The following is a 25,962-nucleotide window of genomic DNA, read 5'->3' on the forward strand; positions in this document are numbered from 1 at the left end:
AATTTGTGGAGCGTCCACACTGATCCACAGAAAATACGGGGGTGTGCATGGCCCCATAGAAACGATTTGGTCAGTGTGCCATCTAGGGAAAAAAATAAATAAATAAAATAAATAAATGAATGAATGAAAAAATAAAAAAGGCGGATATCACACGGATTAAAAAAATAGCCAAACACCTTAGATAGCTAACCGGATATTACTCCTGACCCCTTCCCCATATAGGGAGCAGGGAATAAGCGGCTGCAGACTTCTCTCCCATGGGAATAAAGGATCAAGCATGCTGAAATCCAATATGTCCAATAACTCTGGGACGCCCCCATATAATCGGAAGTTCAGCTAGTCCCACCAAACCAGTGCACATTAATCTAATGTCTATGGGCACCTATAATCAAGCCTGGTATAGGACTACTATCCATGGAGGCAATACATATGATCATCTATAGATTTACTGTTTTATATATATTTATATATTTCAGGAATGGAAATAAACGCACATGAAAAATTAGGCAAATAATTAAAATGAAAAAAAAATTGGGACTGGGGAGAGTGAAAGGGAACAGGGGGGTTTCAGAGGCACCACCATTCACAGACACAAATACTTTAGATGCCAGAGAGTCTATAGTGTAAAGCATGGAGGAGATCAGGAAGTCGTCCACTGAGTCACCTGCATATAAGGGGGCCGTATCCAAGGAAACCACAGCGATTAACCCCATCATCGCCAATTGAGTAAAATGGGTTCATTGCTGCAACCTTCACGGTCTTGTAGAGGACTGCACTATTAAGAGCAAGTCTCATAACCATATATTATTTTTTATATATATGCACGTACATCTGACGCATAGATTTAGCTTGGGGTCAGGCCTAGAAAAAAAAATAAAAAAATTCCTTACAATAAAAGGGCATTATGGGGGAATGCCGCGTATCTGCATCCTTTGTAGCATCCATTGTGCCATCACCAAACCCTCCCCCCCACCTTTGCCAGTAATCCCCCTGAAGGCCTTAATCAGTTATGCAAATACTGCCCCTTCCCCACCCCCACCCAATGCATCTGCTCAGGGTCCTCAGCAGAGCTGCTTGCCCTATTCTGAACCACAGGGCGTTAACCCCTGAACTGCTGCACAGACACAAATCTCTGAGAAAAAAAAAAAAAAAGAAAGGACCAAGAGTGTGAGGACGAGAAACAAAGCCGAGCCTGATCTCCAACCCAGCACCAGTGGAAACCTAAAGAAAACATACATGAACTGCTTACGTCCAGGAAGAAGTTGCCCCAAGACCTCGTTTTGTCACGAAGCAGCACGCTATGAAAAGTACACGCATAGAGGCACATGGCGCCGCGGTTCTGTACTACGGACCCATAGGCACTCTCCAAGCCCTGCTACATGGGGTCTCCATACTGCACCCCATCACAGAGGTATAACCCCCTAGAAATAGAATGAATGACGGAAAGAACCTCCGTATACAGTACTAAATCGAAAAAAGGTACAAAAAAAAGCCGCACATGTCACTATGGGTGCACGGTACTGCACAAATCGATGGCTGCACCGTGCCGCAATATGAGTATATATGCGTGCTCTCTGCGCTGTAACATTGGACTTTTAAAACACAAAGCAAAAAATAAAATAAAAAAGCTAAAGGGTCATTCATACAAATGACTTCTGGTCAACGTTTAAAGGAGAGTGCAAAGATGGCTGACAGGTACGAACGCGCAACGCAAATATTTAAAGTGATCATTCCAATTTTAGAGGGATTTTTTTTTATTGTAGAGCAGGGGACTGCGTAAAATAAGGGGGGGGGGGGGAAATAACAAACTTTTAAATGACTTGCTACAGTGGTCGCCACGTGCCGTTCAAGACCCGGAGAAATAAAACCAAACCCCGGAAACGGCTCTTCAAAGCTAGAACACGGCTGCCAACGCCCCCCTCGGCCTATCCCTTCATATCGCACGGTGCAAGGAAACAGATATAACCATTTAGCCTGAAGAGACGGCGGACTGGATGCTGCCCGGTTTGGCGGATTGTCCCGTGGCCGGCGCTCGCCGCGCAACAAGCAGCTTGTTTGCAAAAGGATAACAATCTCCTCAGTCGTGAAGGTCACGCCCCAAGTATCTCCAGTTCACGTATATATAACTCCGGATACATTATAGAGGTGACCTCAGATTTATTTCTCGCTTCGCCCAACAGATTGGGCAGACATCAAAAAGTGACAGCGGCGCAGGAACAGCGGCAGATCTATGGGGAGAGGAGACACATTGACAGCGTGCGGCAGAGGCCGAGAGGGGTTCCCAAGCAGCCATCGATTATGATCTGACATCACAGGAGCCCTCCTGCCCTCACCCATATGCTCAATAACCCTGCCAGGCAGCCGTGGACTCCTGACCCTGCCGTTTAGGATGCTTCACAAAGATTTTTAGTGCGTTTTTACAACAAAAACCCCAGCTCCAGATGTTTGTTCAAGGTCTATGGGAGATATGAAAGGTAGGATAAGTGTTTTGGGGTTTGTTTGTTTGCTTTTGGTGCTGGTAATCGTTAATTATGTGGCTTTTTGGGTCTCTGGCATTTTTTTTTATCCCCCCCAAAATGCAGTATCTTGAAGCTTTTAGGATACGTCCACACGTACCAGAAATTGTAGCATAATAGTCAGCATTGGCTTTTGTAAGGGTGCCGCTGCAGCAAAAAAATAAAACTAAAACCCAAAATGCAACAAAAACTGCATGGACCAGATGCAGAAAAGCGAGCAGACTTCACGCCATTGCAAAAGGGTGAAATCCGCTGCGGAGAAGCGCAGCATAAATGGACATGCTGCAGGTCAATCTATGCTGTGTTTTTTTTGTATGCAGTGTGTGCATGAGACTTCTGAACATCTCGTCCAGCTTGCTGGTACGACGCTGCGGATTTGCCACACAAAGACCCAAAAGCTATTCAGTCATGTGTGAACCCAGCCGTAGTGCGTCCCCCCCCCCCCCGGTGGTTTGACATCTTGTGCCCCATAAGGGGGTGCGGTTAGGAAAACAAAGCATAAAAACAGGTATGGAAATAAAAAGCAGGACGTTTCTATGATGTTTTTAGTGAGAGAAAAAAAAAAAAGTGTCAGACCAAGTGAGTGTGTGTTAGGCTCCATTCACACGTCTGTAGCGTGTTTTGCGGATCCACAAAACACGGACATTGGCAATGTGCGTTCCGCATTTTGTGGACCGCACATCACCGGCACTAATAGAATATGCCTATTCTTGTCAGCAATCGGACATGTTTTATGTTTTTCGGGAACGGAATTGCGGACCCGGAAGTGCGGGTCCGCAATTCCGTATTCGGGCAGCACATCGTGCGGCCCCATAGAAATAAATAGGTCCAGAATTCCGTTCCACAAAATGCGGAACAAAATTGCGGACGTGTGAATGGGCACTAAAAGGACAAATTTGCGCACTACGTTATTGCAGCATATACTGAAAATAGGTAGCAAATCCCAGCACATGCACTGGTTTTGTAGGGGCAATGGGTGCGATGCAGGTTTTGAACTCCACAGAATGTCCATTATGTTGCCAGTTTGTCGCAGGATGGATTACACCTTTTGCAATGCACAGGATGAAATCTGCATCAAAATCTATACAATGTGTGGGGACTCTGAATGACACAAAGAGCCATGCATGCAATTAACACCGTACTGTCCAACGGTATCTGATAAAACCGTTCCCTTCCAAGACGTCATTTTATGGCAAACCCACATCATAGATGGATGTCCCAATAATCTAAGGCAGGCATCCTCAAACTGCGGCCCTCTAGCTGTTGCAAAACTACAACTCCCAGCATGCCCGAACAGCCTACAGGTATCAACCTACAGCAGGGCATTGTGGGAGTTGTAGTTTTACAACAGCTGGAGGGCCGCAGTTTGAGGATGCCTGATCTAAGGCCTCATGCACACAACTGTAGTTTTGGTCTGCATTGGATCCACGGTTTTTTGCAGATTGCACGTGGACCCGTTCATTTCTACGGGGACAGTACACAGATTTCATCCGTGTGCAGTCGGCATGTGTGCGGCTGCTCCGCAAATGTCCGTTTTGCGCACTAGAATATCCGTTTTTATAATATGGAACTAGGAAATTGCAGAATGCCAAGTTGGGACTTCTTCGGTTCTGCATCCCATCAATGGAAGCCCAGACCAGACCACGGCAGAGATCGAACTGTTGTTTTGCCATCATGGCGCTGTCGTCCGAGACCTCACCCTCCAAAGACCAACCATGAAGGACAGACGAGTCACCTAAAAAATTTGGGCAACCCGAGTGGAGACCTAGAAGACATGGGGGGGGCTACAAGCAATGATTTTCTTGATCATTCTAATGCATTTTATATCAACACGATTTGGTAAAAGTGAAGCCCTCGAGACCACCACAAAACTACTGGGTGGTTGCACCTTCATGATGCACAAGAACAGTCATCCGGCTTCACTGTCTTATTCACAAGAGAACAAGTCTTCAAATTACCAGTAGCAGATGGTCCGGAGGAATCACAGGCCCTTCCAGAGGCAGGATGATGTCTGGCCGGGATCCAGCAACCCGCCGGAGTTCCTTTCCGCTAAAGTAACCTTATGTTGTCAAAAGTAGGGATCAGATGCAGACGGCACGCCCACTCTCGAAGCATTAAAGGGGTATTCCGGTTGTTTAAGCCATCCCCTATGCACAGGATAGTGGATAACTATTAGATCAGTGGGGGACCCAGAGGTAGAACGAGGGCCATACCCCCCTTTGCGGGGCTGCGGAACAGACATATGGATGTGGACAGCACGCGGTGTGGATAGGGAATAACTTCAAACAACTGGAATATCCCTTTAACACATGAAGCAATCCAATGGCTTATTTGGAACTTACATTATAAGGAATAGTGGCGGGCGAGAGGGAGGACAATCTCTGTACAGCGCTGTGAAATAAGTTGGCGCTATATAAATGAATAAAATAAATAACTACCCCGTATTGTGCTCACAGTTCATGCCCCGGAAGGGTGAATATTGTCTTTTATGCTCCACTGCACAAGCCAACTTTTACGATGATGTCAGAAGGATGACACTGGCATCGCCTGAGGTCATCACCGCAATGATACAGCGCGACCTTGGACAGCCGAGCGGTGAGACCTTATGCAAGGTTATCAGCATAGATGATGGTCTTGGGTCTGGGATTGTACCGAATAAGGGCTCGTTCACACAAACTTATTTTGCGTTCCGTATATGGGCTGTTTTTTGCGTTCTGTATACGGAACCATTTATTTCAATGGGTCTGCAAAAGAGGTGGACAGCACTGTGTGTGCTGTCCGCATCAGTTGCTCCGTTTCATGGCCCTGCAAAAAGAATGAGTCCTGTCCTATTCTTGTCAGTTCTGCGGACAAGAATAGGCGTTTCTATAAGAGGCCTCCTGTTCTGGTCCGCAATTTGCGTACTGCAAAAAACAAACAAAAAAAAAAAAAAAAACACAAGCATGGTCGTGTGAACGAGCCCCAAGGCAGCATGTAAAGAAACTTTAAACATGCTGTCCCAGAGTAGAAGAGATGGCGGCTTTCTTCCACAAAAACAGCACCCCACTTGTCCACAGGTCATGTCTGGTATTACAGCACCTCTCCATTTAAATTAATGGAGCTGAACTGCAATACTGCACACAACCTGTGGACAAGTGAGATGCGGTTTTAGGGAGACAGCAGCCATGTTTAATCTACTGTCTTTAAGGGTTCATTCACACAACTGTATGCATTTTGAGGTCCGCATCCATTTTTTGCAAACAATGCCTATTCATGTCCACAAAACAAACAAGAATAGGACTTTTTTTGGCGGGGCTGCGGAACGGACATGTGGACAGCCGCATTTTTTGCGGCCCCATTGAAATGCAGAAAAAAAAAAAATGCAGAGCGGATATGGAGCAAAAATACGGTCATGTGAATGGCACCTAATACGGAGGGGAGGGGGAGATTAACTCTTTTGGAATTCAGATAAACTCTAAAAAGGAGACAAATCACGGGGGTCATGACAGTAGTACAGTCAGCTGATATAAGGGGCTATTGCTATAAAAGATATACTGTCTGATAAGTGCAGGTCCCGCTCCTGGCTCAACGCAGGACCCCGTTCTTGAGATAGGTGCAAGTCCCACCATTGGGACCTACCCTCATCAGATGATGGGAGATACCCGTCAGAAAGTGACGGATTTTCTTTGGTCGTGGTTAGGAGCTGCAGTTAAAAAGCAGTTCATGCCAAATTATAAATCTGCATCCCAGGCCACTGATCATGGCAGCAATGGATCCATATTCTCATTTTAACTTAAAGCTAGACGAAAACCTTCAGAAGTGACCCCCCCGAAATACAAGTAGTCATGTATGGCCGGCTGCTGCAGGGAGCAGTGATGCTACTAGGAACCTCCAGTGTAGGAGACATACACTTCCTTCAGCCGCCCGCCCCGGCATCTTATGTAGCACCACCAAGGAGCCGAGCTGCAGAGCCTGTATAACGTCTTCCATGGACGGAGGATGGGAAGTTCAGAGTTTCTACCCCTAATCTCCCGGATTCTTTTCACGCCAGATGCACGTTGGGGGAGGGGAAGCAAGCATTTTTATCTCCTCAGCACAAAAGAATGTCATCCCCACCTTTGTCTTGACATACCTAACACACGTACACATCCATGTCAGACCTGCATTCAGCTTCCAAACGTAAAGACCATTAACCCATTATCATAAGGAGCCTGCCTTGAAATGACGTAGGCATGGCTAGCTTTAGGTAAGGCATTATGGCGATATAAAATGCTGCGGTCCACACGTGGCAGCCACGTTTACACAATCCCATTAAAATGTAGAGGGATGCTCTGGATGACCGAGATGAGCGTGCATGTGTAATTCTCAAGATATCCCCCAATAGACAAGCCTGATCGGGTCAGCCGAGCGTGCACGTGTTATGAATGGGGGCAGCTGCTTATGTCCCCTTGAGAACAAAGTATCGGGCATACTGAAATACAGCAGCCTAAACCTTTCTTCCTGCGACATCTGCCACTGGGGGAATGTCAAGAGGACCCCCCCACCATACATGAGAGGCTCAGACAGCACTACTAAAATCAGACACCAATGAGTAAGAGTTGACCACTGGGGGTCCCAGCAGTAAGAACCCCACCATCGGTGGACGCAGCCACTGAATAGAAGTTGCTTAAAATACAATGTAAAAAAGAAGAATGTAGATATATTACTAAAAACGACGGCCAAGTAGTGATCTCTCTGCAATCTAACCGCTCGCTCTCACCCTGGCACCTCCGTGGACATTAGAGACAGGCTATGTTTGCACAGCGGCACAAGCTCCTGTTTATTTCAGCTAAGGAGTGACAAGTGAATCCTGCGCCTCCTCCACTGCCACCGGCAGATATTGTCTGTTTGCTTCACAAGGCAGGGAGGACGAGGGGGCACGCCCAGCTGCCCTACAGATCCTGGGGGAATCAGAGTGATCAGTGGCCGCACAGCTTTCACTATAAGGAGGTCTGCATCCCGCCCAAGCTACAGTAAATACATCTAATTGCACCTATTGTCGCTGCGACACTGCAGATCACTTCCTGTGCAATTACAAAAAGTGGGCATCCCATAACCAATGCCCTAAATGACTTGGATTTGTTTATGCAAGAAACACTGCAAATCATAGCTATTATTTCAGCATTTTTGTACCCCCTCCTCTTGGTGCTGCTGCTAATTAAATGGAATCACCCTCCTTCCCCCTCTGGCAGCTGACAATATCGTTCCTTCTCAATTTCCTAGCTTGAAGGCACCTTCTTTAGCTACGCTGCTAAATTTTTGCTCCAACTTTTTTAGGAAATGGCAAAATCAGCTTCATTTTTTTAAATAACCTTTACTTGGACAACCCCTTTAAAAACCACAGACTACATAGACCGTACAACCAATGTTCATTGGACTCTACAGGACACCAAAATTTGTCCGACAAACCTGAAATTCATAGAAGGTGCAACTTGGAGGAGGCAAAGACATTTGTAACGTGCTTTTCTCACATATGCCGACTTCAGGCGCGGGGACGGTCATGGAGCAGGTAAGTTAGTAAGTGCCATATAGGCGCTCATCCTCAACACCCTAGGGTCAGTTTTATAGGAAGCCAATTCACCTCTTTGTGTTTAGTACGTTTGAAGAGTCAGAAGAAACCCATGCAGATGTTGCCCATGGTCGGATATTGAACCCAGGACCACGAAAGCGACCACACATGTTCTTATGCATGCAATAACGTTGTAATATTTCCATATATCAAAGGGACTGTCTGGGTTACAGATATTGCTGACGTATCCTTCAGGCAGGTATCAGATCGGTGAGTGTCTGACAACCTGCACCCCCAGCTCCTTCTGGCTGCTGTAGTGTGAGGGGACAAGCAGTGTGCAGAGTGGAAGCAGAAGGCTCCATCCACCATGTAGCTTCTGGCACCAGAGTACTGAACGGGAGCAGAGTTGCGGTATCCCAGCATGGCCAATACAAAATGTACGGAGCCATCTGCCTCCAGATAGTACTCTATATAGTTTCCAGGGGCATGGCAGCCCAAGACAGCTGAACGGTGGGGCAGACCCTCACCAGCCGGATACTGAAGGCCTGAAGATAGGTCATCAATATCTGCAGCCTTGAGGACCACTTTAACATTACATCTCCCACTGGATGGCCAGCTCCATGTTTGCCTTTCAAATGAAAATACAGGACCCCACATCGGGTGCTTTGGGGCCGTTCGCAACCGTTTAAAATAGCGGATCCTAGTGGTTGTGATATTTCTTTGCACCGTCCTCTATGGAGCGGGGGAGAAGCCACGCCGTTCACCAATATTAACGCAACAAATTATATTCACAAACAGTGTTGAACGTAACCGCAGAACGCCTTGGTACTTTCTTGCAACTCCTATGGATCAATGCACCATGACTGTGCGGTTGCCCCTAACGGACGAAGAGCCCAATTGTCCACATCCCATTGTCCATGCAAAATTCCATCAAATTGAAGCTAGCATTACAAGTTTTGCTATGATCCGAACAGAAACATTGCTGCCTGTAAAATGATGGGAACAGGCCTCTCGACCCTGGATCTATAGTCCTCGCCGGGTGTTCTCCTCAGGCGGCAATGTACATGCACAAGACGTTCTCAAGTCCCAGATACGCCATAAGGAGAGCTACAGTTTGGTGCGGGACGCGAGCAGCGCTGTACAGAAGCCAGCGGCTTAATCCACATCTGCTCCGCAGGACACCTGTGCGCTGAAGTCCAGCTAATCCTCACTGCCTGTATAGCCGAGCAGCAAAACATTGTGAAGGATGAAGACCTCAGCGCTCCTGAGGAGGAGGGCAGAATTTCACGTCACGTTAGAATATGATCGCCCACATCCTATTTGTCGTGCATGCCAGGGTTTAAGGATATCAAGAGTTTTTTCAGCACGATCCAGGGGTGTCGCATTGTGAGATGCCGGGCCCTTGAGACAACACAAAGCTGGTAATTAGAGCGCCAGTATGAGGAGGACGATGCTGGGGCAGAGGTGTTCCAGTCTGGTTCACTGATTTATTGCTGTCCGTTACCTCCCATGGAAAGGAGGCTTTTTGTTCTTAGCCATGTGGAGGCACAGAACTGCAAATGTGAACGGCTTTTGTATCCCTTTTGTTTCCTTGACCAAGAACAATAAAAACAGATAAGTGAGGTTTATGGGCCGGGAGCCGGCACCCCCTGGAGATCTACACCCTCTGGTCACTGAGGATAGACAAAAAGTGGAGAGGAATATGAAACCTCCAAGAAACCAGTAACACACACCAAAGATAGACTGATCACATTTCACAGTGTTTTTTTTGTGGTTTCTGCATCAATTTTGTGATAAAACGCATGCGATTTTTGCCCACATGACTACTGATGCCGCCATGCAAGGTGGATGATTAGCAGGTTCGGCCGTTACACCTCTAATGGGTACGGCCAGATCAAAGGTGGATTTTCACAGCCCAATATTTGGGCAGATTATCAGGAACGAACATTCTTATGAACTTTCATGCCCAACAATCTGCCCGTGAAAAGGTGCAGTCGATCATCCGGTGGACGAGCGAAACGCTGGTTCATCGGGTGAAACTGTCGTTTACACAGGCACCTAAATTATCATTTCATATTTCTAAACATCGACCTGCTGCCCAGAAACAATACAGCCGTAGGAGGACAAGGGATCGGAGGACTGTGGAGGGGATCGCTGCATGTAAATCCAGCGCTTCACCTCCACTGAACGAGAAGCCGACTGTCGGGAAGGAAAGCCATCTGCTTCTCAAACCCACTTTAAGTCTTACAAGGAAGACAAAGGGGGCCTCATTGATTAAAGCAAAGCTCCGAATGGTTTGTGTATACAGCTCCGGTGCGGACCTATACCTCTCCACGGTAACAGACCACAAACAAACCCTGAGTAGTTGGATCCTGCAGCAACACAAACTTTAATAGGGGTTATCCAAAATGCCTGGGCCCCTCACACAGATTGTACATGCCTCGCTCCCAGGCACCCGCATGCATGCATGTCCGCCGCTGCATTTCCCTGCGATGCTAGGGAGGCTCGTTCCTGTCACGGCCAGCAATTGGCTGCCCCCACCCGTCGGCAGATGTTTTGATCCGCCCGATGGGGAGATGCAGCGGCGGCAGTGAAGGCAGCAGAAGCGACGCGGGTGCCGGGGAGTGAGGCAAGTACAATCTGTGTGAGGGGCTTGCCCATTTGGGGGTTCGATAACCCCTTTAATCTATCCTCTACTGCCCCCGTAAGGGTACGTTCACATAAGCATTTACACATTTCCATTGAAAAGTTTCAGCCTAGCCGGATACTGCCCCGCACTGCCAGATTCCCACTGACTATAATGGAATCCCAAAGCTTTCCAGCCAAAAGTCAACTTTTGGCTGGACAAAAAGCCACACATGCACAAGTTTCTGTCCGGCCAAAACCCAGAATTTATGCCGGAAAGCACACGGAAACCATTATAGTCCATGGGGATCCGACAGTGAGCAGGCAGTATCCGGCGTGGCCAAATACGGTGAACTCCGGCAGGACGTTCCTCTGGGAGAACAGCCAGATTGGCATAGGTGAACGTAGCATAACATACACTGGGTATCTTAGCAGTAAGTATGGGTAAGATGGACAGCAATGCAAGTGTAGGATCATGCTACACAGCGTAGAAGCTGTATACGGTTAACCAAGGCAGCGCCTTCCCTAGCCCAAGGATGTATTCACACAACAGGTTTATTTTTTTTTTCATTTTGAAATGTTTTAAACAGCCAGTGAATATAGACAGACAATCAAAACATGAGATGTCCTATTTTTGGCCGTTTTCATGGATTACCAACACCCATACATCTGAAGGGGTGCAGCGTTTAAGAAAGAACCCCTTAAAAAAAATGCTTTTATTTTTTTACAGTTGTCTAAACGTACCCTAAAAATGGCTTCTTACATGGAAGACCAGATTACATATGATGTAGACAGAAGGCAGAATTCCAGGCTACTGTCTCTTTAAATCTCTTACACTTGTGAACATCCGACGTCAGATCTCCCATCTTTTAGTGGGGGAAAAAAAATAATAAACAACTGGCAGCGACATACCCAGCGTTCGGTCACAAAGAGAGTTAATTGGAAGTTTTGGTGTTCCAACGGGTGACTAAGCATTGACTCATCGCCCAAAATGTCAATTCACCCTCAGGAAGAGTCATCCTTTATCAGTGCTGCGAGATTTTAAAAACATGGACGAAAAGAAGTATAAATTTTATGTCATGGGCAACGTAGAATACTCCTGTCAATTTAAAGCCACCGTCTGATCCGGACTTCAGATATTATAGGCAAGTCAGTACCTACGGGGGGGATGCTTCCCTGTTATTTATTATCCTCAGATCTTGCTCCTTGGCTGCCAGAAGGGCAGAGAAGCGACTACAGCGTAGGCTACTTTCACACTGGCGTTTTGGCTTTCCATTTGCGAGATCCGTTCAGGGCTCTCACAAGCGTCCAAAACGGATCAGTTTGCATTCTAATGCATTCTGAATGGAAAAGGATCCGCTGAGAATGCGTCAGTTTGCCTCCGTTCCGTCTCCATTCCACTGGAGGCTGCTTGCAGCGTTTTGGTGTCCGTCTGACAAAACTGAGCCAAACGGATCCGTTCTGACACACAATGCAAGTCAATGGGGACGAATCTGTTTTCACTGACAATAGAAAACGGATCCGTCCTGGCTATGTTAAAGAAAATACAAACGGATCCGTTCAGATAATACAGTCTGTGCAGATCCATGACGGATCAGCACCAAACGAGAGTGTGAAAGTAGCCTTAGCTACAGCGCCTGCAGGAGGTAGTCCGAGACACCCCCTCCTCGGACTACCTCCCTCGCAATATTGATTTCGGACGGTTTACTGAATATCTTACCACTCTGACTGTATTAATATTTCATCAGAAATCTAAAACACTCAAAACTATCTTCCTCCGGACAGAGCGAGGAGGACAAGGTTTCATCAACACTTCTAATGATCTTACTAATTTATGGGCCCAGCCAGAGATCAGGCCATCAGCGGATTATTTATTCATTTGTTTATGAGCGGTGACAACTCTCCATTTCCTTGTAGTACACATGTATTAACACCATATCATACCAGCTCTGAATATGGGACGCCTCCATCGGGTACACGGGCGTACAAGCTGCAGATTTCCTATCGAGGTGTCAGACCCCCTGCAAACCTACCAAACCGCTCTTTTGCAAGTCCACGTTGTTCTGGGGAGCGCTGCATCCCCAAAAAAGCTCACCAAGCACAGCGCCATACACTGCATAGTGGTTGTGCTTGGTATTGCAATTCAGGCCTATTCATATGAATGGCTGCAAAAAAAACTGCCACGGCCCTCACCGAAGCTCCATGACCTCTTCAAATGGCTGTCCGGAGACAAATCCCCACTGATCAGATATTAAGAATAGGCCAATAATACCGCACTTCCAGAGTCCACCCATTCAAACAAAACATACCAACCACACGGAGTCAAGAATCCTGCGTGGAATCTGTGCAGAAACCGACACATGGTGCATATTTTAAAGCCGCAGAACGTCAAGTTGTTCTGCCGATCTTCACCTTTTGCAATGCAGAGGGCAAGCTCCTCGTGTTTGCGACATTTTACATTCCACGTGGATGTACCCTTGCTAAAAACTGTGCACAAATGCGTTATGTGACCATACATTACATGCAGGCTTGAAACTCAGACTGGTTAAACATGAAATTTTGGTTTGGCCACCCACAAGGCTAGCCGTGGAGGATGGGAGCCTGACACATGACCCCTCAGGTCACACACCCGGATCACTCCTGGCGATAATGTGTGGTCACAGGACTAGGCACACAAGGGGAAAAAAAACATCAGATTCTTAGGACTCTCCTCCCGACGACATCTTTCTTACGTGGCTGACCTCATCTCATTGCTGAACACAACTCGAACCGCCTCTACTAACATTCCTCCATTATAGTTCAGGCACTTGGACAATCTTGCAAAGGTCATGAACATTTTGCAAGCCATTGTTACTCCTCCAATGCAACCAGAAAATAAAAAAAAGTTAGGAAGCAAGTTCAGAACCATGTGTCGCTATGGTTACAGACTACAAACAAATCCAGCGAGCACTCTGATCCCTCCAGTCATGTTTTACTCCTTGCCCTCCACTGTTAGGGCTCATGCACACGACCGTTTGTATTTTGCGATCCGCAAAACACAAATGACGTCAGTGTGCGTTCCGTATTTTGCAGAACGGAACAGCTGGCCCCTAATAGAACAGTCCTATCCTTGTCCGTAACATGGACAATAGGGCATGTTCTATTTTCTTTGCGGAACGGACATACGGAAGCAGAATGCATGCGGAGTCATTTCTGTTTTTTTTTTTTGCTGACCCATTGAAATGAATGTATTTTGCGGACCGTCCACGGAACCAAAAAATAAAAATAAGAATATAGTGGACAAGGAAAGAAAATTTGTTTATGTGGATGAGCCCTGTCCATTTACATGTCTGCAAAATGGGTCCGGAATGTGCTGTCCGCAAAAAAAATTAATAAATAGAACATGTCCAATTCTTGTCCACAAATTGCTATGAGAGTGCCAGCGATGTGCGGTCCACAAAACACATACGAACGTGTGAATGGACCCTTAGTCTGTAGGTTGGTAAGGGGTGCAGGAGGGGACAATCCTGTGACCGCAGGAAGGGGGTACACACTGGGCTGTTTGTAGATGCAAAACACCAGAATGTTTTCTTCACAATTTTTTTTTTTGTACTAATAATTGCATTCAAAAGTGAACAGTCTATAATCATCAGCTCACGATAGAAGATCTTTGTCCAGAGATAAGTGGATTCAGGGGTATCTGGCAGCTGCTTATACTTCAATTCTATTGAAATATCATGCACGAGTAGCTGACCCCCAAAAAAAATGTAAAAATGGCAAGATCATTGCATATGCAGCACACCAGTTATCGAAACAACCATAAAAAAAAAATATATATAATTTGGAAAAACCACAAATGTGCATCTTCACGGTAATGCTGCCATATACAACACGGATAGGCAACAGAGGAAATACCGAGCAATCACTGTCCGCCAGCACTACACCGCACATGTTACTTATGCAGAAAGCCCGTCACCAAGAGATCAACAAACACCTCCACAGGAGGACGACCAGTTACCATGAGGTAGTAACAATCTGTCCATACTGGAGGAAAGGGGAGTCTGACAAAGTCAATCCAGGCTGGTGATGGAGCCTGCGGATCACCTAAAAGCAATGTGTGTGAGGCAGCCGCCATGATGAGCAAAGATGTAAGAATCAGGTCCTGACACTGCCGAATTCATCATTTACCAGGATTTCAAGCCCCCGTCATCCTTTTTGGTAACTGTTTGAATTCCCCAAGAAATAATTGTGGTCTTTGTTTCTATATTGTTCCAGTCCTCTATTATTCCTACTAAAACTTTAGAAGAAAGGTAAAACTGGGTGTTATCAGTAGGGTGGCGTGTCCATTAACAGTCTGCTACTGGTAGCACTGATTGCATAGTGTGTCAGACTGTTCAGGGACACGCCCCAACTAGTAACACCCAGCTGGATCTTCAGTGCAAACTTCTAGTAATTCATCCAAGAGGGTCCAGAATTGCATTGAATATCCAAGGGCTCCCATGTTATACATAGGACCTTATGGGACATAGGTGCCAAAGAATGCTCAGCCAGTGGCATAAGTCAGAGACATGCATCCAATATATACTGCTGACATACACAATGGGAATTAACCGTAAAAGTTCTGACAGACCACACCTTTTGGCCTTTTTCACACGAGCGAGTTTTCCGTGCGCGCGCAATGCGTGGCGTGAACGCATAGCACCCGCACTGAATCCTGATTCATTCATTTCAATGGGTCTGCGTACATGAGCGCTTTTTTTTTCACGCATCAGTTCTGAATTACGTGAAAAACGCAGCATGTTCTATATTCTGTGTTTTTCATGCAGCCCTGGACCCATAGAAGTGAATGAGGCCCGGTAGCAAGTGCGGATGCAATGCCTTTTTCACTGATGGTTGCTAGGAGATGTTGTTTGTAAACCTTCTGTTTATTACACACGTGAAAAACGCATCTGAACGCAATTGGAGACAAAACTTGCTTGCAAAATGGTGCGAGTTTCACTAAACACACCCGGACCTAATCCATCACGCTCGTGTGAAAGGAGGCTTAGGCCCCTTGCAGACGAGAGTGTCTGGATGCGTTCAGTGATTACTGCGTGATTTTGTAGGCAAAGTCATTCAGCTTTGCCTGCGATCGTGTTCACTTGTTTGCGCGGGTGCAATGCGATTTAATGCGTTTTGCACGCGCGTTATAAAAAACTGAATGTATACAAACATCTAATAGCAACCATGCGTGAAAAACGCATCGCATCTGCACTTGCTTGCTGATGCGATTTTCACACAGCTCCATTCACTTCTATGGGGCCTGCGTTGTGTGAAAATCGCAGAATATAGAACATGCTGCGATTTTCATGCAACACACAAGTGATGCGTGAACACTAACGCTCATGTACACAGACCCATTGAAATGAATGGGTCCGGATTCAATGTGGGCGCAATGCGTTGGCATCACGCATTGCACCCGCGCAGAATACTCGCTCATGTGAAAGGGGCCTAAGTGGATTCACCATTTTATTAACAACCACATTTTATCTGTGCATTATATCCAGAACAACAGGGGATAAAACCAAAACCTCCGGCTACTTACATAGTCGTGGAAAGCTTTTGCTTCACTTGAATGTTCACAGGTGTCTCTGCGCTCGGGCGCTGCACAGTACAGGTCCCAGAATACACTGCGCGCAAAGAAGAGGGAGAAGAACAGAGTAAGACGACAAACTAATATAATATACTATGGAAAGTAAAAGTACTGCATGTCTCGTCACTTGTCATATTACAGGCATCACCAATTATTGTGATATTTTTGTTAAAAAACTAAGAATTATTTCATTACAGGTAATGAAGAAAAACAACCCAAGACAAAATCGCAGCAAAGGAAGAAAAAAAAAAGGCAACACCATAAAAAACACTTTTTTTTGTATAGTACTAATCTCCGTCACATTTAGGTAAAATTTGGACAATGTGGTTTTCAAGCTGCATATAAAAAATAAAAAAACAACAAAACACAGACAGAAACTTGCTCAATGTTTCACTCACCACCACCATGAATGTAAGAATCCTGGAGGTTCTCCTAATGTGATATTCTTCTCCCACCTTATCTGTAAGAACAATAAATGACATTTAAAACTGCAAAAATAGGATAAATAGAAAAAATAAATAAACAGGAAATCCCCCCCCCCCCCCCCCATACACAGACTTTCTGCCGGTGACAGTCTGATGCAGGGATCAGCAATCTCCTGCACTCCATCTTTTCAGAAACTACAACTCCCAGAATGTCAATAAACAGATGGAGGGAGTTGATGTCTGTATTTTAACCGAAGACAAATTAAGATAACGGCAACATATACAACCCTGGAACTTCTGTGAGTTAACACAGAAAAGAATGCTTCATTCACTTCTATGAGATTTATAAGAACAGCCAAACATGTTTGCATGCTGGGAGTTGTAGTTTCACAGCAGCTAGAGTGCCAAAGGTTGCCGATCCCTGATCTAATGTATATGGGGAGCTTCCAACTCTATCTACAGATGTCAGGGGAGATAAGGATCAGGGGCATTGAATTACAACGCCTGATCTTTTCATTCTCCCGGGAGGTAAGCTGCCGCCATCTGTGTCTGGCACCAAGTGAACGGCAGTGCTACAGTAACCAGGTGCGAGCACTACACAACGGACCGAGGTGTAGATCCGGTGCCGCACATCACATTCCCAACTGATCTGATACTTACAGCCTTTAAGTCCTGGAAGAGCCCTTTAAATTACTAAAATGTATGACTGGTCACAATTTCAGTAGCAGACTGCGCCATGTTGGAGCTCTCCCGGTCTTTTTGACTTTAAAGGGGTTGTCTCATCTTAGACGCTTGTGGTGGGACTCCTGAGGTGAGCAGAGAGCAGCTGCGTACGCCCTCTGTTTATTTCTAAAGGGACTTCCGAAAAGAGCCGAGTGCAATAGTTTGGCTATTTTCAGAAGTCCCATAGAAATTAAGAGCACGCTGCGCTCTCCTTCACTCTTAGGGGCCCCTTCTGGAGATAGGTAGGTGCGGGTCTCAGAGGTGGGACTCACACCTATCACTAGGATATGCCATCAAAGTCTGAAATAACACAACCCCTTTAATAGTTCAGCAATAAATTAAAGCAGTGTCCAGGAGCAGAAAAACCATGGCTTCCAAAAAAAAGAACCGACTCTGTCCACAGGTTTTATGTGGTACTGCAGCTCTGCCCCACTAACGCCTCATGCACTATTTTTGCGAATCTACAAACTGCGGATGCGCAAGATACCGCCATGTGTTTTGCGGAACGGTACGTCCTGCCCTATCTTTGTCCACAAAACAGACATGAATAGGTAGGACATGGTTTTTTTTTGGGAAGGGGGGGGGGCGCTGCGGAACGGGCACTGAAGTGAACGGGTCCATATCTGATCCACAAAAAAAAAAAAAAACACACAGATAAAACCCAAAGTCATGAGCACTAACGCCAATGGAACCAAGCTGCCATTACCAGTCACAACCCAGGGACAGCGTTGGTGGTCGTTTTGGAAGAAAGCAGCCATGTTTTTCTAATCCTGGACAAACCTGCTGTAAGTGGCAATCCCAAATCCTGGGACATCCATATGTATCAGTCGTTTCCTTTCCAAGCAGGAGGTGTGAGATCTACCCAAGTGTCCTGACTTTCCTGTCGCCTATGGAAGCTTGAGAGGCACATGCAGAATAACGTCTGCTGTAAATAGAGGCCTGCATTCTGCAGATGTCTCAGGCCTGGGCCCGTCTTAAGTCAGAGCTCTGATCGCAATAGATCCTAGTGCAAGACGATAAGCCAATACTGCTAATGTTACCCTATGGGGGGGGGGGGTTAGCAGAGGGCACCACAGCGATTGCACACACTGCCTAACCACATGGAAATTGCATTACTGCCGTTAGGGATAACCTACGTGGTGCATGAAACTACATGTACACATGCAACTTCACGCACCTCCGTAGGTAAGCATTCACGGCAATCATGTCTGCTATTGCCCTGCGATCTACCGTGACTGCAGTAATTGCCGTACATAATGTCCCCGTGGAGCCCCGGCCTAAATGATAGCAATATAGACATCTAGATCTTACCTCTGACAGGAAAGTCTGTGCAGATTTCTGGGCACCAACATGAAGTAGATATTCATACACGTAAAGAGCAAGCCTAGAAAAGAGAGATGAAAACAATAAGGATGGATCCTTCTTATCCTAGGAAGCAGCACGCCTACAGTGGAGGGGGCGATGTACAAGAAGCACAATTACAGTCTGTGGAGGACTCACGTCATGAAAAGGAGCACAGGGTACCATAGACCTTTAAAGTGATATCCCCCACCTGGGACATGCCCGGCTTTCTTCTTTCAATGCTATGGGACTTCTGAAAACGGTTCAGAGCTGGCTCGGCTAATTTCTTAAGTCCCATAGCAGCGCGTGGAGAGGAGGAGAGGACGTTCTGCGTGCGCAGAACGCTCTTCATCCACGTCGCTATCCCGTTCTTGAGAAAGGAGCGGATGCCAGAGGCCGAGACCCGCACCTATCAGACATTTACGGCGCGTCTGATGGATGCCACAAAAGTTCACCTTTTTCAGAGATTTTATTTTGTAAGCTTCAGAGCTGCAATCCCCCAGCATTCAATGCTGGCTCAGAGCTCGCTGTGGCGATTTGCATTCTGGGAATAAACCAGGTACGACGGAAAAGCAGGAAAAAAACTAAAAAGATGGCCATATACATTAGGCCTAGTTCACACTTCAGTGATTTGGTCAGTTTCCATCACAGATATCTGATCAATATCTGTCCAATCAGATCAAAAGTTAGTGTGTATAACAAAAAAGATGTAAAATCGCCATCTGACCAATGATTGGTCAAGAAATCTGTCAGATAATCTGTTGGTGTAATACAGCCCTTATGTCCGTGGAGGCTCACAATCACTGACCAAACACTAATGTGTGAACTAGGTCTTAGACAACTGTCAGTTGAACGCATTTCCCTGCAGGTTCCCTCTAAGTTTGGCCGAGTGTGAATGTGTCGAGGTGAGAAAGCTAAGAATGCATGTGCATGGGACGTGGATAGAGAGAAAATGCAGGCAGTAAACATGGAAGATCTCTTGCAGATATTTTTTTCAAAACAAAAAACAGTTCCCTTCATCTAAATAGGGTCCTATGGAAAGAGAAGGGGGGGGGGGGGGGGGGGGGGAACGCAGTAATGTTTACTATTGCATCACTCGTCTGAACGGGGCTTGCAGAAATCCTGCCGCAAGTGAATTCCCGATCTGTAACTCGGCACCACTGTTAAGAAGCAATGCGATGTATGTACACGTGCTTGCACTTCATGCCGTGCGTCGCTTGGGACGTACAGATGATCAGACGGCAGACAAGAGATCACTGCTGGAAAGAGCGTACAAAGGAAAAAGGGGGTGGGGGTCCTGATGCATGAAATCCCAGGGAAACAGGAAAAGAAGAAACCTGAACCATAGAAGACAGGAAGACAGAGCAGGGAGGAAACTTTACCAAGATGGAGCCGAGCATGGAAGAGGTGGAAAAGGCCGCTATATGTATGAATAAGGATACTTTCACATCAGTGTTTTGGGTTTCCGGCAGAGGATCTCAAAACCGGGCCATAACGGTTCCGTTTAGGGCCAACGTATTGTGAATGACGTATGCATCAGTATGAAATCCGTTTAGTGACCGGACATGAAATGAAATTGCAGTTCATCAAAACCGATCAATTCGGATCTAAAAACAATGTAAGGGCACTTTTACATTAGCGTTATTCTTTTCCAACACCGAGTTCTGTCCTAGGGGCTCAATACCGGAAAATAACTGATCAGTTTTATCCCCATGCCTTCTGAATGGAGAGCAATCCGTTCAGGATGTCTTCAGTTCAGTCACTGAACGGCGCCTTGGACGGAGGAAATACCGCAGCATGCTGCGGTATTCTCTCTGTCCAAAATTCCGGATCCGGTGTTAATTTACATGCTGGATCTGGCAATAAAAATACCAGAATGCCGTATCCGTCCTACCGGTCTGCGCATGTGCAGACCGGTAAAAACGTGAAAAAATAATAAATAGAAACGGATCCGTTTGTCCGTATGACAAATGGAGAGATGGATCCATTCTTGCAATGCATTTGTGAGACTGATCCGCATCCGTATACAAATGCTGTCCGTTTGCACGCAGATTGCCCGATCCTTGCCGGATCACTCTGCCGCAAGTGTGAAAGTAGCCTAAGTCAACAATGCCGGATCTATTTTTTTTATCCGTCAACCGCTGACTTACAATGTTTTTAATGACGGATCCGGTTTGTTCCGTTTCGTATTAACACAACCGTACGCATCAAACGCAACGGAACCATTTTGGTCAGGTTTTGAGATCCTCTGCAGCTTCTCAAAACCGGAAACCAAAATGCAATTGTGAAAGTAGCCTAACTGAAGACTAAAGACTGGAAATAAAAGGTGTGGGGGGGGGGGGGGGGGGGGGCGTCAATATCGGATGAGTGGAGGTCCCACACCCCCCACCGATCGGCTGTTGGAAGAGGCCTCTTCCTAGGCCAGTGACGTAATGTTCATTTGGTCACATGACCGAGGCGCAGCTCAGTCCTACTCAAGTGAAAGGGACTGAGCTGCAATACCAAGCACAGCCACTACACGGCGCTGTATCACACAGCTGATCGGCAGGGGGCCCGGGTGTTGGACCCCCACCAATCTAACCTATCCTGGAGGATAGATCATCCTTATGAAAACTTCAGAAAACTCTTACAATAACGACACGCAGGGCTGCCGGAGACCCCGGGTTCCCAGAGCTGAACTACATACTCCCTAGAGCAGGGGTGCACAACGTTTCCTGGTTGGGGGCCACATTGCCAGACTGAACCAATGACGAGGGCCGAAATTAAAATTTAAAGGTGCATTAACAACTGAAATATTGTACTTATGGCATATTGAACACACATTATATACCATTAATGTCTAGTTACACTTCCAGGACTCCCATCTAATGGGAGTAATACATGAAAAATACATATGAGCAGCCACAAGACATAGGCATACATGTCTGTTACCAAATGGTTGGGGGCCGCACAGAATAGTATCAAGGGCCGCATGTGGCCCCCGGGCCGCAGGTTGTGCACCCCTGCCCTAGAGGAACACAGGCGGACGGGAATCAATGGAGCGGTCAGCAGACCACAGGCTGTTAAATAAATGACTATAGCCCGTCGACAGGTCTTCGGGGCGTAACCAGAAGGCTCCGCAGCTAAAGGGGAGCAATCCTGATAATATGCGATCAATTTTAAGAAATCACAACTTTACGGGAAGGAACGTTCATCCGATCGGCCCGTCAAAAACCTTCCACTGATCAGGTGACATTAGCGGCTGATCGAATCTTTTATATAGCCGCTAAAATGAAAAATAATTTAGCACCGCGTCTCCCCTTGTAAAGAGAGGGCATGTCGACGACAATAGGCAAAACTGAACGGGGGGCAAATGATTGCACGACCCCCATACAGTTTGCACCGACATATGTAAACAAGCGCTGGTTGACTTGTCGTTTCTTCGACTGGTGCACGTTACGGCCCATGGAAAAAAAGCCCAAAGTGTCCCCCAGGGGTGCCACACCGGATCAACAACTCCGCTCAGTCTGACAAAACAACGACTACAGGATCTCCTCACGAGACCGACCCCGAGCCAAAGCATCGGAGCTCCCAGGTCACAAATGGATATATGTAATGGAGCTCTCCACTCCGGACAATCCCAACTTGTTGGATAACACAATGATAAAAGTACCACCCCACCCCCTTTTCTGGGCTACCTGACAGTAAGTGTTCAGAGGCAGGAGGGGGGGCAGCAGGTATCACCAGAGGGGGCATCAGTAGATAGAAGAGTGGGGGTATATAGCATGGTTCTGGGACACGGGCATCATCAGGAGGTCCATAAAATGGGTACAGCAACAGATCTAGTTAAAGGGACGCAGGTCACATGACTAGGGGGGGGGACCCAAAACTTAGGGGAACAAAAGAGATTACTCTACAGGTACAGAAGCAACAGGTAGGCACAGGTATGGGGTACATCATTATCAGAGGGGCACATACATCAGAGACAAATATACTGTTGGGGCACAGAAAGTCTTGGTGGGGAGGATGGAAATTTTGAGGGGTACGTAACATTTGGTGAGGAGCCGACAGAAGGGGGCAACATACATTGCATAACATGCTACAGACATTAACGGGGGGACACAAATTTTTTGGAAGACCTCAAACATCAATGTCTAGGGGAGCGGGAGGAATCACTACGGGGGACATAGTATTAAATAAAAACCAAAGGTTAGGGGGGCAGCAGACAGAAGTATGGGGGTACAAGTGCGTTGGGGGGGGGGGCAGCAGACAGTGCTATGGGGGTACAAGTGCGTCGGGGGGGCAGCAGACAGTGCTATGGGGGTACAAGTGCGTCGGGGGGGGCAGCAGATTGCTATGGGGGTACAAGTGCGTCGGGGGGGCAGCAGATTGCTATGGGGGTACAAGTGCGTCGGGGGGCAGCAGACTGTGCTATGGGGGTACAAGTGCATCGGGGGGCAGCAGACTGCTATGGGGGGTACAAGTGCGTCGGGGGGGCAGCAGACAGTGCTATGGGGGGTACAAGTGCGTCGGGGGGCAGCAGACTGTGCTATGGGGGTACAAGTGCGTCGGGGGGCAGCAGACTGTGCTATGGGGGTACAAGTGCGTCGGGGGGCAGCAGACTGTGCTATGGGGGTACAAGTGCGTCGGGGGCAGCAGACTGTGCTATGGGGGTATAAGTGCGTCAGGGAGCAGCAGACGGTACTGTGGGGGTACAAGTGTGTCGGGGGGGGGGCAGCAGACGGTACTGTGGGGGTATAAGTGCGTCAGGGAGCAGCAGACAGTGCTATGGGGGTACAAGTGCGTCGGGGGCAACAAACAAAACTATGGGGGCACAAGTGCGTCAGAGGGCAGCAGACTACTGTGGAGTACATGTGGGTCAGGGAATAGATGTGGGTCGGGGGCAGCAGACAATACTAGGGGGTATATGTGGGTCAGCACAGTATTTGGGGGGGGATACATGTGGGTCGGGGGGCAGCAGACAGTACTAGGGGGGGGTACATGTGGGTCTGGGGCAGCAGACAGTACTAGGGGGGGGTACATGTGGGTAGGGGGGCAGCAGACAGTACTAGGGGGGGGTACATGTGGGTAGGGGGGCAGCAGACAGTACTAGGGGGGTACATGTGGGTCGGGGGGCAGCAGACAGTACTAGGGGGGTACATGTGGGTCGGGGGGCAGCAGACAGTACTAGGGGGGTACATGTGGGTCGGGGGGCAGCAGACAGTACTAGGGGGGTACATGTGGGTCGGGGGGCAGCAGACAGTACTAGGGGGTACATGTGGGTCCAGGGCAGCACACAGTACTAGGGGGGTACATGTGGGTCAGCAGACAGTACTGGGGGGGGGGTACATGTGGGTCCAGGGCAGCAGACAGTACTAGGGGGGGTACATGTGGGTCCAGGGCAGCAGACAGTACTAGGGGGGGTACATGTGGGTCAGGGGGCAGCAGACAGTACTAGGGGGGTACATGTGGGTCAGGGGGCAGCAGACAGTACTAGGGGGGTACATGTGGGTCCAGGGCAGCAGACAGTACTAGGGGGGTACATGTGGGTCGGGGGGCAGCAGACAGTACTAGGGGGGTACATGTGGGTCCAGGGCAGCACACAGTACTAGGGGGGTACATGTGGGTCGGGGGGCAGCACACAGTACTAGGGGGGTACATGTGGGTCTGGGGCGCGGGCATTACTGTGGCGGTCCCGGGCACATAATGGCTGAGGCCGGACACAAAGACACAGGCAGCCGCGGAGGACCCCGACCATGAGCCTCCCCCCTACTCCCCACTTACTTCTCCCGGGCCTGCCCGTCTGACGGCACCGCTGAGCCTTTCCCCTTGGCGAACATGACGAGCGTGCGGCCAGGAGCCGAGGCGGCCTACCGACACCCGGCGAAGACTCCCGGCGCGGGGAGGAGCGCTGTGTCCGTGCGGCTGCGGCCGGTGCCTTACACGGTCTGCTACCAAGTGCGAGTCCGGGCGGTAAAGCAGCAGCTGCAGGGAAGGTGCGCGGCTTAGTCCCGGGCTCTAGTCGTCGTCTTCACGCCTGACCCCATCTCCCGCTGTCCGCGCTCTGTGTGTCCCGGGCCTGGCCCAGGTCTCCCCCAGTCTGCTGCATGCACTGTGTGTATGTGATGAGAACGTGTCCTGGAGGAGGAGGAGCCCGGACCTTCCGCTGCCCCTCACCCACCCGGCCGGCCAATGGGAGGGGGAGCCGTCCCCTGTGTGCACTGTGCATGTATCCCCCATTGTGTGTACTAGGCTTTGTGTGCCATCCATCAGCCGTGCAGCCGGCCCCGGGCTCTGTATGCACATACCTGCCACCATGGCTGAGACAATAACATCATGTAGGCACTGCTGTGCCCAATGCAGGGATGGGGCAGGTGCACGGGGTGCCAGTGGGGGGCGCTAAGAAGCCAGTGTGCCATGGCATTTACATGCAGGGTTAGGGTATGGCCATGGCACCATATTTATTATAACCCAACTTCACCATTGCCAAGTGATTAGATTGGTGCAACATCTTAACCACATGCAATGCAACAATACCGTATAATGCATGGCCCACCGCCTTCTTACAAACCCTAAAGCCATTTGTGGCCCCGTTCCTGATCACATCAGCATTGGAGGGCCCTTCAGGAGCCTCCGCTCCGCTGCACTGTCCATCACATTTGGTGCATGCAATTTTTTTTCTTCATACAAATGATTGACAAAGCGACGGACCCCATTCTATGTGGTATGGTCCATCAGCTCCAGGTCCAACTGCTTTGTTTGGACTCTTTCACATGGTCAGTGTTTGATCACTGATTTCCATCACTTATTGTGAGCCAAAACCAGGCACGGGTAAAAAAAAAAAAAATCAGAACAGGTGCAAATCCTTCCCTTATACCTTATCTCCAGGCAGCGTCGGACTGAAGTCCCTTGGGCCCACCAGAAGAAAAGATTCTGAGGGCCAACACTCTATGTATACAGGCCCTGTAGGGTTTTATTAGGGATCCATTATCGTCAGATCTTGGGTCCACTGGAGGATCCTCTGGTGGGCCAGTCCGACCAGTCAATCTTCTTGCTTGCAGGGGCCCCATGGGGCTCTACACGATGTACATTTTGTATGTAGACCTCTAGCCATGGGTGCTATAATAATATGGAGGACAGAGGTGTAAGGCCGTGAACGGTCCGTGGTATCCCGGCCTGGATTCCTGCTGACAGCAGGAGTGCATGGCGTCATTG

General features: G+C 48.0%; 1 protein-coding gene across 7 annotated transcripts in view; it reads right to left on the reverse strand.

Annotated features, from left to right (window-relative positions):
• SSBP3 (single stranded DNA binding protein 3) overlaps window positions 1-24,913 on the reverse strand; it is a 46,188-nt gene extending 21,275 nt beyond the window's left edge. For all 7 annotated transcript variants that reach the window (XM_040407437.1, XM_040407434.1, XM_040407432.1 and 4 more), the window contains exons 1-4: window positions 24,532-24,913; window positions 18,739-18,811; window positions 16,678-16,739; window positions 16,232-16,316 (exon numbers count right to left, since the gene is read on the reverse strand). In XM_040407437.1, the coding sequence (XP_040263371.1) occupies window positions 16,232-16,316; window positions 16,678-16,739; window positions 18,739-18,811; window positions 24,532-24,587 (276 nt within the window). In that variant the 5' untranslated portion in view covers window positions 24,588-24,913. The remainder of the gene's footprint in view (window positions 1-16,231; window positions 16,317-16,677; window positions 16,740-18,738; window positions 18,812-24,531) is intronic.
• Window positions 24,914-25,962: the final 1,049 nt, after the last annotated feature.

Source organism: Bufo bufo, chromosome 9 (genome assembly GCF_905171765.1).
Source record: "Bufo bufo chromosome 9, aBufBuf1.1, whole genome shotgun sequence".
NCBI classification, from domain to species: domain Eukaryota; kingdom Metazoa; phylum Chordata; class Amphibia; order Anura; family Bufonidae; genus Bufo; species Bufo bufo.